This window comes from Peromyscus californicus, unplaced genomic scaffold (genome assembly GCF_007827085.1).
Source record: "Peromyscus californicus insignis strain IS unplaced genomic scaffold, ASM782708v3 Scaffold_3__1_contigs__length_106647218, whole genome shotgun sequence".
Classification (NCBI taxonomy): Eukaryota; Metazoa; Chordata; class Mammalia; order Rodentia; family Cricetidae; genus Peromyscus; species Peromyscus californicus.
The window spans coordinates 22,601,153-22,616,294 of NW_026294551.1; the positions used below are offsets into that span (position 1 = coordinate 22,601,153).

The 15,142-nt window shown below is 55.6% G+C and overlaps 2 protein-coding genes across 3 annotated transcripts; both read left to right on the forward strand.

Moving 5' to 3' along the window:
- The first annotated feature begins 344 nt into the window (after window positions 1-344).
- On the forward strand, window positions 345-6,837 carry LOC128121887 (keratin, type I cytoskeletal 42). The gene is made up of 8 exons (XM_052756952.1): window positions 345-809; window positions 2,805-2,887; window positions 2,994-3,150; window positions 4,250-4,411; window positions 4,978-5,103; window positions 5,345-5,565; window positions 6,562-6,611; window positions 6,740-6,837. The coding sequence occupies exons 1-8, from the start codon at window positions 345-347 to the stop codon at window positions 6,835-6,837; spliced, it is 1,362 nt and encodes a 453-aa protein (XP_052612912.1).
- A 1,858-nt stretch (window positions 6,838-8,695) lies between these two features.
- Window positions 8,696-13,859, forward strand: LOC128121840 (keratin, type I cytoskeletal 17). 2 transcript variants are annotated; one of them, XM_052756877.1, is made up of 9 exons: window positions 9,088-9,162; window positions 9,204-9,314; window positions 10,302-10,384; window positions 10,755-10,911; window positions 11,542-11,703; window positions 12,255-12,380; window positions 12,471-12,691; window positions 12,779-12,801; window positions 13,607-13,859. In XM_052756877.1, exons 1-9 carry the CDS (start codon window positions 9,088-9,090, stop codon window positions 13,699-13,701), a joined length of 1,053 nt encoding a protein of 350 aa, XP_052612837.1. In that variant the 3' UTR covers window positions 13,702-13,859. The 2 variants fall into 2 exon arrangements, with proteins under 2 accessions (XP_052612836.1, XP_052612837.1); XM_052756876.1 differs by having other exon boundaries at window positions 8,696-9,314.
- Window positions 13,860-15,142: the final 1,283 nt, after the last annotated feature.

A 15,142-nucleotide genomic window follows, 5' to 3' on the forward strand; every position in this document is an offset into this window, starting at 1 on the left:
GAGCTCAGCTGCCTAATTGAGGTTGAGGATGGAGGATCACCCTGCCCTGGGGCTACAGCTCTAATACTATCTTTGTTCTGAAACAGAACAATGGACCACTAAGAGGTCACTGATGCCCAGGCTGGACAGACACAGGAGGGGGCCTCAGGATACAGGGATGTGTTATACAGGTCAAGCCCAAGCCTCAGGCCCTGGGTGGCTGGCTGGAACAGAGGCAAATTACAAGGCTGGGGTTTTGGCTTGGACTTCAAGGACCAGGGGCACAGTCTTCCTTCAGCCTGGCTATAAAGGGTAGCCCACGGTCTCCATCCACTCCTGACCCTGTTACTTGACCTGCAGATACCATGGCTTCCACTACCAGCATCCGCCAATTTTCAACCTCCAGCTCCGTGAAGGGCCTTTGTGCTCCTGGTGGCGGCGGGTTCTCCCGGATGTCCTCTGTCCGTGTTGGGGGTGCCTGCCGGGCTCCCAGCCTCTTGGGAGGTGGCAGCTGTGGCAATATGTCGGTCACATCCTCCCGCTTCTCGGCAGGCTTGGGAAGTGGCTATGGTGCTGGCTACACCTGCAGCCTGGGCGGGGGCTTCGGCTCTAGTTTTGGTGTGTCCGATGCCCTTCTAGGGGGCAATGAGAAGGAGACCATGCAGAACCTCAATGACCGGCTGGCCACCTACCTGGACCGGGTGCATGCCCTGGAGGAGGCCAACACTGACCTGGAGGTGAAGATCCGTGACTGGTACAAGAAGCAGGGCCCTGGACCCGCTCGTGACTACAGCCCCTACTTCAAGACCATAGAGGACCTGCGGAACAAGGTGGGATCCCCTACCTACCTTCTGCTGTCTGCCCAAGGTCCTGATCAGACTCACTCCATCCCCATAGCAGAAATCATCCTCTCCACCATAGACCTCCATCCATTGGCCATTCATCTCTCCCTTTCTCACATCTCTGGGAATAACCCTGAGCCTGTAGGGTATCCTGGGCTGTGTATTCTTTGGGAACTCTCCAAAGGGATGGAGGAGAACTCTTCTCTTCCCAGGGAGTTTTTCTGGGGTGGGTGATGGAGGAAGGATGGGGCAGCTTCAGGACACTGAAGGCAGCTGCAGGCATTGCAGCTATAGAGAATAGCCTGAGAAAGGGTCTGGGAGGTGGGTGACATCTGGCATGGATGCTGAGACACGGGGCTAGGTACCATCCTCTTCTGCAACCTCACCCGTCTCCAGATAGCCCTCCTTGATGGATGGCTTGTCTTCTACTCCAGAATCTTGGTGTTCCTTCAACACTTCCATGTTCAGTCTATGCCCTGTTTCTTATGCTGACTTCCAGGTCTGGGTGTTCTCAAGCTGCATTAGTTGTGGGTCTCTCTCCCTCTCTGGTGGCTCCTTTGGGGTCTGTTTTTCAACTCAGACTGGAAGCTATCCTGACTGAAGTGGACCTCATCTCTTCTTCTCCTCACAATGACTTTGGCATTCTGTAAATGTGGCTGCTCAGGTCTTAACACAAACATGCTCTGGGAGGGTCCTAGTGAAAGGCAGGAATTGAGGGTCATTGAGAGACAGGCTGGCCCCAGTCTGATCCCAGGCAGCTGTGAGGCCAATCCAGGCTCTGGGGTAGAAAGCCAGCCCTACAGCAGCCCAGTGAGGGCCTTTGTCTGCTCCTGCCCAGGTCCTCCACCTGGCAGGGGATTCCTGTAATCTTCCTTGGAAACAGCTCCTGGCTGTGCCAGATCAGATACCAGGCCTTGTTGGGGCAGCGGGGAACCCAGGGGAGTCCTGGTGAGTCAGTGTTCTGTGTTTTGGGGTTAGCCAGCACCTCATCCTCCAAGCAGAGCCCCCCCACCCCCCGCCCTGGATTTCCATACCCTACTCTGAATGTTGTGGTTAGGCTTCCTGGGTATACAGGTGGGGCCAGGTCGCTGCAGGCGACAGATGGTGAGGCAGAAGAAGGGAAGCGACCTGACCCTTAGGCTCAGCCTGGCCAGGTCACTGCATGGAACTTAGAGCCTGGAGTGGGGTCTTGGAGGGGGCTGAGGTGGCCCTAGACATCGGATGGTTCCTATAGGACATCTTCTTCCTGGGTCAGCCTTAAACTATGACAATTTCCACCTAGCTCCTGTCACCAGGTGAGTTTTTTTTTTTCTGTACTCTTCTTTTCCCCAACCCCATGACTCTTACTTGGGACCAGCCTTGGGCATTTCCAACAATATCAACAACAGTAGTAATAATAAATGAACTTCCTGTATCTTCTTGGGCTCTGTCCTGGCTTTGAGGAGGGGCCGGTCATAACCTCATCAATCAATTAATTAGTCACATAATTAATTAGACAAATATACCCTTGGGGGCTGACTCTGGGTCAGGCACTGTGCCCGGGCCTGGGGAGTCCAAAGAGAACCAGACAGGTATGGCCTTGTTCCCAGGCTGCTCTGAGTGTAGTGGGGGAAAAATCTAATAAAAAGTGTACAAGGCTAAGGGATAAGGTTGTCTCAGAGATGAAGAGTGCTGTGAGGGAGATGGGGGAGGGGGGTTGACAGGGTTTTCTGGAGCAGGTAGGGCTGAGCCTGGAAGTGAATTAGTTTGGGGTAAGGCCCAGGCATCTTAGACCCCATGATGCCAGATGGATGCCTGTTTCTCTGTGTCACGGTGTCATGTCCCGTCACTCGGTGAGAACTTGGAGGGCTTGGTAGCTCCTGAAACCACAGCTGGGGACCCTCATTGCCTTTCCTATGCAAGGCTGCGTGCAAGTAGGGTACAGCAGAGCCTTCTGAGGCTCTGTGGTGGGTACTTGCTCACGGAGCTCACCATCACCTCCAGATCCTGGCAGCCACAATTGACAATGCCAGCATCGTGCTGCAGATCGACAATGCTCGCCTGGCGGCCGATGACTTCCGTACCAAGTGAGTCTGTGCCTCCTGGCTGTCCTGGGTTGCTGGTGGTGGGTTCTGCTCTGCACACAGCACAAACATGGTGTGTGGATCATGCCCCCAACCTCCAACCCTGCAGGTACGAGACAGAGCTGAACTTGCGTATGAGCGTGGAGGCCGACATCAATGGCCTGCGCAGGGTGCTGGATGAGTTGACCCTATCCAGAGCCGACCTGGAGATGCAGATTGAGAGCCTCAAGGAGGAGCTGGCCTACCTGAAGAAGAACCATGAGGAGGTGAGGCCAGCTTTGGAGACATTGGAGGAGCTGGCTGTGGAGCTGGGGCCACAGAACTTCTGATGGGCCCTTGTCTGTGTACTAGGTCCAGTCCTCATCACCAGTGGGTCCCTAGCCTGGTGCTGACCCTCAACGAGCCATTCCTCCAAGGAGACTTTTTCCGCTCATCCCTGCAGGCTTGGCTGACTGCGGGGACAGTTAACTCACTAATGAGTGAATCAGGCTAACACACAGTGCTAATTATTATAATTAATTATAACAAGGCACATTTACCCAGCATTAAAACTGAGTTACTGCAGTTGCTGACAACATGGTTGGGAGAAAGAGGCTCTTGCTCTCCTCCTTTGGCACTGTAGAGATGGAGGCTCAGAGAGGGTTCGAGACATGTCCAGCACTGCACGGTGACTTGACCTTGTGCCTGTCTGATTTGTACCCATCCACCTGTAGGTCTGACCCCACATCTCCGCTACTCCCCACACCCTGACTCCTTTTTCTAGTCTGAGTTTTATGCCCCCAGAGCGCAGTTCAAGGCTGGAAGTCTAAGACCCCACTTGGACTCAAGCAGCCATCTAGTTCTGCCTTGGTGGCTTCCTTTCCAGCTCACACTGCCTGTCCTGGGCTGGGGGAGCCTGATTCCCAAGTGCAGGGCACCCCGGAAAGGGCTTCCCTTAACTTTAAGGTCAAGTGAAAAATTGCTTCTCTCCACCAGACCGGCGTTGATTAACAGGGTCTGGCTTGGACCGGTGCTGCCATAGGCTGGTTAACCCCTTGCTTATGCTGTAGGGTTGGTGGCTAAGCGACAAGGCCAGGGGTCAGGGTGTATGGTGAGGTTGCCTTCTCTTCCCTTCCCCCTCACCGGAGAACTATCTTTCTCTTATTTCACACAAACTGGAGAGTAGGCTGTAGGCACCCTCGTGCCATCATGTGTCGGGGGTGGGGGGAGACCGATGGAATCCACAGCCCTTTGAGTACAAGGCACGTCGTCTGTCTGCAGCTTTCCAGGGGGAGTTGCTGGCCTGGCTGTCTGCTTGTTTCCCTGAGGACCAGGATCTCTTCCCAGAGTGGCCTTGGGTGATCTCCTGCTGTCCTTTCTGCCCAGGAAATGAATGCCCTTCGTGGCCAGGTGGGCGGGGACGTCAGCGTGGAGATGGACGCGGCCCCGGGTGTGGACCTGAGCCGCATCCTGAATGAGATGCGAGACCAGTACGAGAAGATGGCGGAGAAGAACCGGAAGGATGCTGAGGACTGGTTCTTCACCAAGGTGGGTGGCCGTGTGGGGCAGGTGTGCTCATGGGTGGCGGCTGCACATGCTACCTGTCAGCATGGCCTGGGTCACTCTCAGACTCTTTGGAAACCACTTTGGACCAGTGCTCAGCCTTTAGAGTAAATGTGAGGCCTGGGAGAAGCTCAGACACACGAGGCTCTTCCTGTATGGCTGTGGCCTGGGGAACTGATCCAGACCACCCAACCTGGATCAGGCTCCACCCACCACAGGTGTTTGCCGCCTGTGTGTGCTTGGATATGTAGGTCAAGCCTTGGATAAACACCTACTGAATGAACATCTGTGGGTTCTGGGGACAGTCACTAGCCCATCAATAATCTCCAGTGCCTGCTTTGAGGTGTTGTGGTTCAGCAAGGTCCTTTGCAGGAGCTAGATCCACTGCACTCATTCCTTGTGGGCACAGAGGGGCTCTGGATGCAGGTGCCTATGAGCTCCTCTGAGGCCAGGGAGGGGTAGCTCTGGGAGGATAGGGCTGAGGGATAGCCTCTATTCTCTGTCCCCTTCTGAAAGCCTCCTTTAGCCCCTATGCTTACCCTGCCTTCCAGACGGAGGAGCTGAACCGTGAGGTGGCCACTAACACGGAGGCCCTGCAGAGCAGCCGGACGGAGATCACGGAGCTCCGCCGTTCTGTCCAGAACCTGGAGATTGAGCTGCAGTCCCAGCTCAGCATGGTGGGCCACCATCCCTGTCCTACCTGGTTCTTGTCACTTCTGCTGAGCCTTGCCACATAGAACCCCCACTGGGAGAACCAGAAACAACCCGTTCGGCCCATCCCATGGGCCCCTCTGCCCTAGTTATTGCCCAACTGTCTTGGAAACACACATAAGTCACCCAGGTGGGACCGCTTTCTGGGTGTCTGTGGGGGAAGGGCCCAGCTCTTGTCTCACTGTCTATCTGTCCCTTGGGCCACAGAAAGCATCACTGGAGAACAGCCTGGCGGAGACAGAGGCACGCTATGGGGCACAGCTGGCACAGCTGCAGGGTCTCATTAGCAGTGTGGAACAGCAGCTGTGTGAGCTACGCTGTGACATGGAAAGGCAGAACCATGAGTACCAGGTGCTGCTGGATGTGAAGACCCGGCTGGAGCAGGAGATCACCACTTACCGCCGCCTGCTGGAGGGAGAGGACGCCCAGTGAGTGGGGGTCTAGGCATCTTCCAGGCTGGGCTGGACACTGCTTTGTCCCAGGAATGTCAACAGTTAGATGTGAATGTGGAGGTATGCAGGGGTGAAACAGAAAGGGAGTGGTCCTGACCATGAGGATGGTTATCAAATGTCCACAGACAGCATGTAGGCCAGGTCTTGTGGGCCATGGGGAGCCACAGAGTGACGCTGAGCAGAAGAACGGTCGCTTAGATCTTTGGGAATATTTGCTTTGGCTGTAGAGGGAGCCATGGGCTGGAGTGGAAGCGGGGAGACATCAGGAGGCTAGGACAGGGTGTCTGGCCAGCTGACAAGAGTCTGGAGAGCTAGGGATGGGGGCTGTGTAGACAGCAGGATGGGATGCCTGAGTGTGTGTGCGTGAGCATGGCTCAGAGTTTTTACTCAATAAATGCTGAGGGGGTATGTGGAGGAGTCAGAAGCAATGACCCTGGGTTTCTGGTTTGGATGACTGGTCAGCTGTGGTTGGTGACATCATTAGCCAGGACAAGGTGAGGTGCAGGGCAAGTGACACCTTGATTTGGAGCTGGAAACGTTGATCAAAGTCTCCATAGGAAGCCAAGAGTGTCCTGGGGTCTACATGCTTAGTCATACACATTTGTTTCCCAATAATGGTCAACTTTATCTACAGTCTAGTCACTCTCTTGCTTTAAATGGAGTCTTATTGGGCCCTTCAGGATATGGAAAATCCACTTGTGCAGTGTCTCCTTGTAAACCCTGGTTTAGTAGCCACAATATAGCCACAACATGCCCTGGGCTACTTCTCTTCTCCCTCCTGCTTTGAGGAGCCTATGACATTTGATCTTAGGTTTGTGTTGTTCTCTGTGAACTCCTAGCCATGATTTCCCAATTTGTGGGATCCCTCTCATGCTTTTGGGGTCTCCCCAGCTGCTGATCCTTCCCAGCAGTGCTCCCAGGGCCCTGCTGGCTTGTGATACCTCTGGGCTGACGGGTCTCCTCTCCCCGCAGCCTGGCTACTCAATACTCCTCCTCCTTGGCCTCCCAACCTTCCCGAGAAGGTAAGAGTCTGTCCTGTCTTGTGTATGGGATGCTGGGGGAGATTAAGGGTGCTAGAGGCCAGGTGGCAGGTTTGGTAGGGGCTCCTGCCTGAGGCTCCCTGTGCCCCCTCAACCCCTGCCATCTCCAGCCATGGTGACCAGCCGCCAGGTGCGCACCATCGTGGAAGAAGTCCAGGATGGCAAGGTGGTCTCCTCCCGAGAGCAGGTGCACCGCTCCACCCACTGAGGACCCTTTCTGCACGTGACAGCCCAGCCTCAGGGGCTGAGGCTGCAGCTCCCTGCATCTACTGCCATGCCTGAGCTCCCGTGAGCTATCCATTATCTTCTGCATCTGCCTTGTGCTGCCCTTTACAGAGGCGCCCCTTGGGTTTACCACAGGAGCTGCTAATAAAGTCATGGAGAAGCCTGGTCTTGAACTTCTCATTTGTCCCGTCTTCAGCTCGGGCAGCGTGGGCTGAGGGGCTGGGGATACTAAGCGTCTGGTATCACTTGTCGCATGCCTACTTGCTCTGCCCACTCCATCCAGGCCCGGGGTGCCTTGGAAGTCAAGAGGGGAGGAGGAGGAAGGATTGAGGGTGGAGGCATGGAGCATCCTGTTTCTAAGAATCTGCCTCTGGGGCTGTCTCCGGTGCTGGTCCCTGGGAGGGCCTGCAGACTTTCTGGGTACCACACCTGTTAGAGGACATCTGCATTAAAACAAAGGTTCAGGGGTCTGGCTGGGAAAGGTGACTTTCCCAGAGTGGTCGAGGGCCTTGATGGATGAGGGGGTGGCAGCCTGGCAGTCTCAGAGACAGCCCAAGAAGCCAGACCGGCTCTACCTGGCTCCCCGGGGGTGTGTGTGGGGTGGGGCAGCCGTGCTGTGTGAGTGTGGGGGGCATCCTGTTTGCTTTGGTGGCTTGGCAGCTCCTGGGCTATTGGGGAAATCTCTCCCAGCTGCTGATGGGGGTTGTCTAGACCTGTCTGGGAGGAGGAACCCATTGGCAGTCTGAAACACGACCACATTCCGCCCAGCAGGCCTCCCAGGACCCTAGGACCTAGGGCTGGGCTTAGGATAGTGGGTAGGGCTAGATGGAGCCATGGTGTGGGTCCTGTGGCCCACCCTGGGGAACCATGTTGTGGTCTTTGTCGTGGGGAACCCGGCAGGGGTAGGGTGGGGTAAGAGTATTTCGAAGGAAGATCTTTTAGTTTTTCTCCTGGCTGGGACCTGAGTTGTCCCATCCTCCTCTGAGATCTCTCAGGATAGAGAAGAGGGTAAGGAATATGGAAGGAGACAAACCCTTCAGGGTTCCACAGATTTCCTTTAATAAGGCATCCTTCCCATACATAGCTCTGCTTCCTCCTGAGCTGTAGCTGACCTCTATTCCGCCCACCTGGTCCTGGAAGTTGTACTGTACGAAGGAAGACAGGAAAGGTCTAGAAGAGAAGTCTAGGCTTCCTAGGGGACCCAGGAATGGGAACCGATTCAGAAAACTGGCCAGGGGGAGCCTCATCCCAGGATGTGTCCCTGGATGTTGGGGTTGCTTAGAGGAGTGTTGGGGGTGCTGGAGCTAAGCGAAGAGCAGGAGGCCAGCCCACTCCTTGAGTGAGCTGGGCCTGTTTGGATATTGCATTCCTCGCTAAGCTCCAGTTTCCTGCCTGGGTTGGCAACTGGAGTCTTGAGGTAGTTTCTGTGTTGTGTGGTGGGGGCATGGTGGGTTTAAACCCAGATCTCAAGTCAGGATGGGTAACCAGTCTTTCTGACCCATGCCCAGTTCCCAGACCCAGGCTTTTCGCATGTGTGGGGTGGCGTGTTGAGAAGGGAAGGCACCTTAGGTGTGTGTGGAGCTGCCCTAACTCCCCACTTCATTTTTCCCATCAAGCTGGGGTGGCAGCTGCCTGGGAGGGCTGAGTGGAGGTGACGTCGTCAGCTCCTCTTGTCCGTATTAGGTCATGGGAAAGCGTAGCTGGAGGGCCTGCCTGAATCACAGGTGACAGGCCTGAGACCAGAGACAGACACACACACTCGATCATGACACCCAGCACAGGATTTGGTGAAATGAGGCAGAGCCCCGGTGGTGGGAGGGGAGGGGGCCCGTAGCCGCCACCTGGGAGCTGGCGGGTGGCCAGTGGTGATGAAAACCCAGGGGAATGGAAACAGCAGAGAAGCTGTTGTAATCGCTACGCCCACTGGCTGCCCTATAAAGGAAGCGGGCGAGCCCCAGCGCGGCACGCACCTTGGCGCCTCTCTTCGTCCCAAGCCCTCCAGCTCCACATCCGCTGCCCGCTGCCACCATGACCACCACCATCCGCCAGTTCACTTCCTCCAGCTCCATCAAGGGCTCCTCTGGCCTCGGGGGCGGTTCATCCCGCACCTCCTGCCGACTGTCTGGCAGCCTGGGTGCCGGCTCCTGCAGGCTGGGGTCCGCTAGTGGCCTGGGCAGTGCCCTCGGGAGCAATAGCTACTCCAGCTGCTACAGCTTTGGCACTGGCAGTGGCTATGGAGGCAGCTTCGGGGGTGTTGATGGGCTGCTGGCCGGAGGCGAGAAGGCCACCATGCAGAACCTCAATGACCGCCTGGCCTCCTACCTGGACAAGGTGCGTGCCCTGGAGGAGGCCAACACGGAGCTGGAGGTGAAGATCCGAGACTGGTACCAGAAGCAGGCCCCGGGGCCGGCCCGTGACTACAGCTCCTACTACCACACCATCGAGGATCTGAAGAACAAGGTAGGGGTGCTGGCAGGAGGGTCCTAAACCACCCACCTCCCGCCCTCGTCAAGGCCTGGGGTCCATGGGGGCTGCCACAGGGCAGCCAGGCTCTGGTTTGGCTTCTAGGAGCTTGTGTGACCCACATCCTCCCTTTGTGGGGCAACTGGCTGGGCTGGGCACAAGCTGGCATCACGGGGCTCCTTTGGAGTGTCTCTTTCCTCCACGGGCAGTCCTGAGGCCTCGTGTCAATGATGTCTAGGCCACGAGGGTGTAGGTGGAGGACTGGTTCCACAGAGTGGAGCTGGATTTGTGAGTGTCCCAGTGAGGAGGGTTTTCGATGGTGGGGTCTGAGAGCGAGCTCCGTAGCAATCCCAAGAGAGGAAGCAGGAGGGGGGGTGGGGCACGAGACTCTCATGGGGAATGTTTTAGGGGATTTTTCTTTTCTGGCTTCTTTGGCTTTCCTGTGTTCTCTTTGTCCCTCAAGTGGTGGCTCACCAATCTCCAAGGTAGGGCTGAGGACCAGAGCCCAGATTTACCAGGGCTAGTGATTTCCGGTGTAGAATTACCACTGGCTCGGGCTCCTCTAGCCACCTCTTTAGGGAGACTCACAGTGATGCCTTCTGGGGTATAGGAAAATAGGGGGTTCCTCACAGTCTCTCCATGTTTTCTGGGGTTCAGGGACAGCTTTTGTCCTGAGGCTATCCCAACATTCTCTTGCTCTGTCCCCCATCCAGCCGGAGGCCTCTTCAGGTCTCAGGCTGAGACTGGCATGTGAGGAGGGTCTGTGTGAGCAGACAAGCACTAGGGTCAGGTTTCAGATCATTGGACTCCCATTTGCCCACCTCTGCCAACAAGGGCAACACCACGTAGGCAGTGGCTGGCAGGAAGAAGCGTTTTCTCTGAAGGCAGTGAATCTGGGCCTCCAGTCAGGAAGCCTGGCTCAAAACATGGGCCTGGGTTGAGCTCCCCTAAACTCAACGACCTAATGGTTCGCCATCTTTCCAGATCCTTGTGGCCACTGTGGATAATGCCAGCATCCTGCTTCAGATTGACAATGCCCGTCTGGCAGCTGATGACTTCCGCACCAAGTGAGTCCCAATTAGAGGGTTAGAAGCTGAGGGGGGAATCTGGGGTACCTTTCCTCATCCTGACTTCCCAGAAGACAGGAGTGAGAGGTCCTGGGAGCTGGGAGCTGACCTTTTAGTTGGATGAGCAAAGACAGCAATTTCTGAAGAGGGTTGGGAGAGGAGAGGGCAGAGGAGAGTCAGGAAGCCCATGGGCATGGGGGTCTGGCCTTGTGGTGGTCCCTCAGGGTTGTAACTGACTTCCATTCCACTCTCTGATTCTCCCTCAAACATCCTTCCAGCTCTGGGCACAGGGAAGGCAGGGATGACACAGGACAAGGACCTGTGTGTTAGAGTAGCCTGGCTGGAAGTCTCTGGTTCTCTCTCACTGCAGGTTTGAGACGGAGCAGGCCCTGCGCATGAGCGTGGAGGCTGACATCAATGGCCTGCGCCGTGTGCTGGATGAGCTGACCCTGGCCAGAGCAGACTTGGAGATGCAGATCGAGAATCTCAAGGAGGAGCTGGCCTACCTGAAGAAGAACCACGAGGAGGTGAGGGGGCAGGGTCAGCAGGTCAGAGCAGACGAGGAGTGGGTGGCTGAGCCCTGGGGCTGGGTTGCGGTTGAGGGCGTGGGAGAGAGGTCTTGTTGGGTTTAGTCATCCTGTAGGGTTGCCGTTTCTGTCGAGCCTTGGTTCCTGTGGTCCAGGGCTTCTGTGCATCCTTGCACCTTAGGGACCTCCCAGGCCTCATAGAGGTCTTCTCTCCTGTCCTTGCCTTGCTCACAATGACAGCAGAGGAGGGAGATGCTCAAATGCTTGTGTTAGTTCCAACTCTTGAACCTAGGCTCCACACAGGCATTTGGAGACTGGAAGGAAAGTTTTGGGGGCCAAAGACCTAGAATCAGATGTCCCTGAAGAGCCCTTAGTCTAATTGGGGAGACACAGTCTGATGGTAGGGGTAGAGTCCATGCAGAATGAATACACACACACACACACACACACACACACACACACACACACACACACACACACACAGATCCATAGGACGGTCAGAGGGAAGAGGCTGGGTAGATCAAAAGGTCTTGGAGAAGCGGGTCAGACCTAGATGTGGGCTAAGAAGGCTTGGGAATGTAGGACCAACACTGGCCCAGCAGATCACACCTTCATCCCCTCCTCTCATAGGAGATGAACGCTCTGAGAGGCCAGGTGGGCGGTGAAATCAATGTGGAGATGGACGCAGCTCCTGGTGTGGACCTGAGCCGCATCCTGTCAGAGATGCGTGATCAGTACGAGAAGATGGCGGAGAAGAACCGCAAAGATGCGGAAGACTGGTTCTTCAGCAAGGTGAGAGCTGTTGCAGTCCCGACAGGCCGCAGGGGCCTGAGCCCCAACAGCAGCATGTCATCTTAGGGATGCCCTACCCTGGTCCGACTCTGCAGACTCTACAGAGTCAGGAGGGCATTGCATCAACAGAGCTGGTGTAATCTAGTCAGTCATCTGGGGGATGAGTGGGAGGTGCCATGTGGAATCAAGGGAGAAGGGTAAAGACCTTGGGAATTTCCACCTTCACTTAAGAAGCCAGAGATCAGTACCAGGAGCTGGGCTACATGTCCTGGCTGGCTCTTAAATGTCTTGTTCTGTTGCCTCCTACTTGTAGAGATTAACCATAATGTTTCAGTGAGCATGTTTCAGGGCTTGGGAAGTGGGGAGCTTGGGGACAAGACTGATACAGGCTGGGGGGGGGGGTCAGGAAGGTAGCTATAGCCACTAAGGGGTGGCTTGTGAATAGATCCAAGTGCCTGTCTGGCCTCTGGGCTGAGCATGTGGGGGGACATGAAGCATCTGACTTGGGGAATGGTCCAGGCTCATACACTGTTCCTGTGTCCTGTCTGTAGACCGAGGAGCTGAACCGTGAGGTGGCCACCAACAGCGAGCTGGTGCAGAGCGGCAAGAGCGAGATCTCTGAGCTCCGACGCACCATGCAGGCCCTGGAGATCGAGCTGCAGTCCCAGCTCAGCATGGTAGGGATGCTGCTGCTATGCACAGGAATGGGTCCAGCCCCTGGGAGGCAGCTCTGCCAGTCTCACTGACCATCTCCTGCTCTCCTGCAGAAAGCATCCCTGGAGGGCAGCCTGGCCGAGACAGAGAACCGCTACTGCGTGCAGCTGTCTCAGATCCAGGGGCTGATCGGCAGCGTGGAGGAGCAGCTGGCTCAGCTGCGCTGTGAGATGGAGCAGCAGAACCAGGAGTACAAGATCCTCCTGGACGTGAAGACCCGGCTGGAGCAGGAGATCGCCACCTACCGTCGCCTGCTGGAGGGAGAGGATGCCCAGTGAGTAGAGGCCGAGGGGTTAGGGCCTTAGGGATGAGGAAGGGACTCTCAGACTTCATCTAATTTCTCCATTGTTTTTTTTTTCAGCCTGACGTACAAGCCAAAAGAACGTAAGGATCTTGGTGACTGAAGGCTGGGGTAGGGGGATGCATGGGGGCAGGAAAGCCACTAACACATTGCTGAGCCAGGGTCCCTAAGGAGTTTCAGGGAATGATGGCGAATCCTCAGTAGGCATAGGAGGAATGAACCTGCTAGGGCTCAGAACTGATGCTCACAGGAAAGATCAAAGGAGAAAGACTGGTCTGATGAGGGCATGGAGAGAGGATTGGTTACCCTGGAGACAGCAGTGTGATGAGTAGATGTTATCCGATGGAGAGAACATCTTTGTTTCTGATACCCTATAGGTGGGCCAGAGCAGTTTTGTCTCTGGGGACTTGAGCTTGGTGGGAGGTAGAGCTATTGTCCTTGTCCTCCAGATCTCAGTCTCCCGGGGGGGGGGGAGGGGAGGGATATCATCTTCATTCTGAGGCTTCTAGTCTAACAGAGATGATGAGCACCTGGGTTTTGTCTTGGGCATCTCCATGTGGTGGAGGAGATGGGAACATAGCCCAAGCCCTGGAGACTACAAAGGAGTGGATATAGGACTCATTTTATACAGTACTCAGTGTACTGAGTACATAGCCACTCTCTTGAAGGACAAAGTGGGTCAGAATCAAATAGCCTGTCTGAGTGACCACAGAGTGTGGGGTGGAAAGGAGGCAAATGAAGCCAGAAGGGGTGTATGCACAGTGTTGTTGAGAAGAGAACAGAGACTCTGCAGTATCTGGGGTAGGCCATTGGCTTCCACGCAGGGCACTGAGGGCCGAGAGTAGCTTTTTCACTTGCCCACAGCCCGAGTGTCTGCTTCTCTTGTAGCCGTGACCACCCGCCAGGTGCGCACCATTGTGGAAGAGGTCCAGGATGGCAAGGTCATCTCATCCCGGGAGCAGGTCCACCAGACCACCCGCTAAGGACTCTCAGCTCCTTCTGGCCAGCTCCTTGAGGCTAGCCAGAGAGAGGCAGCATCCCTCTCTGCTTGGTAGCCTGTAGCCTTCTTCAGCATCAGTCTCCTGCTTCAGCCTCTTCTTGGCATTCCCCTGCTTGGTGCCATTAAAGCCTGTTGATCTGGTGTGAACTGTGTCCTTTGTTCTGAACACTGAAATGACCATGGTGACACTGGATGGACTGGTGTGTGTGTGTGTGTGTGTGTGTGTGTGTGTGTGTGTGTGTGTGTGTGTGTGTGTGTGTGTAGGGTACAGGAGAAGCAATCTGTGGATACCCATCATTATTCTTGCAGATAAAGGTCATTGGTCAACTTAGACTCGATAAAGAGAGCTGAGCCTACTTTGCATCTCCTGAAGTCATCTCCCCTTGGTGGGATGGATGGTTCAGGCCAAGCCAGCCTTGGAATAGAGTCAGTGCATCATGGGAGGCCCCAGGTAGCCTTCTCTTGTCCTGTATGCAGTCCATGACCTCGGGCAGTCACATAGTCCCTTCCTTCCGAGCAGTCTCATGTCTCACCCACAAATGGACCGGAAGATCTCAGGTACAGGAGCTTGATTCCCCAGGGATGACTCATCCAATCCCTGGCTCCTCCCTGAGAGAGGAGGTGGGCCAGGATGGGGAGAGGCATACCTACCCATGTGGGTAGAGTAGGTGGGCTAAGGGTTCAGGTTCCTTCAGGAGTCTCATGAACGCACAAGAGGAGCTTTCATGGCCTTATTTTGGTGATGTGTGGGAGGCCTCTGCTTCTTGAAAAACGCAGGTTCCTAGCAGGGACAGGAGGAAGAATGGACTCTTTGTTTTAATGTCTCCTCACGGGTAGAGCAGTCAGCTAAGGATGGGGTGAGCTGGGGCCCTGTGGAGGGCCATAGCAGGGAGCATTGACCCTCTCCCTGGTGATCGGTAGGCTTGATTCCACTCCTGGAGTGCAGGTGACGGAGGGAGGTGGAATCCTGGGGAAACGGAGGTGGGGCAGTTCCTGCCACACCTGTACCTAGGGCCCCCTGAGTGCCAGACCAGATTCATTCTGGTGGCAGTTGTGAGCAGCAGAGTCAGGGACATCCTTGGTACCTAGACATCTTCTTTTGAATAAAACCTGGAAGCCACTGACCAAGGCAGCTGCTTTCCTGGTTTTCTTCAAGGACTGGGGGTGGCAGAACACGTTAAAATAGGGTTCCTTGTCTAAATTTACTACAGGGGTTTGGGAGGGGGGAATCTTGAACCAGCACCCAGAGATATCTTCTCTCTCCCGGTGCCAGGTGGAGAGAGAAGAACCTGAGGGCAAAGGCACTGGAGGGGTCAGAGTCCCTGATGTGGTGGGAGCTTGGGGTCAGAGGAGGCTGGACATCTGCGGACAGTGGCAAGAGTCCCAGCTGCTGGAGGGTGAGGACTTTGGGTAGGTCACGGACC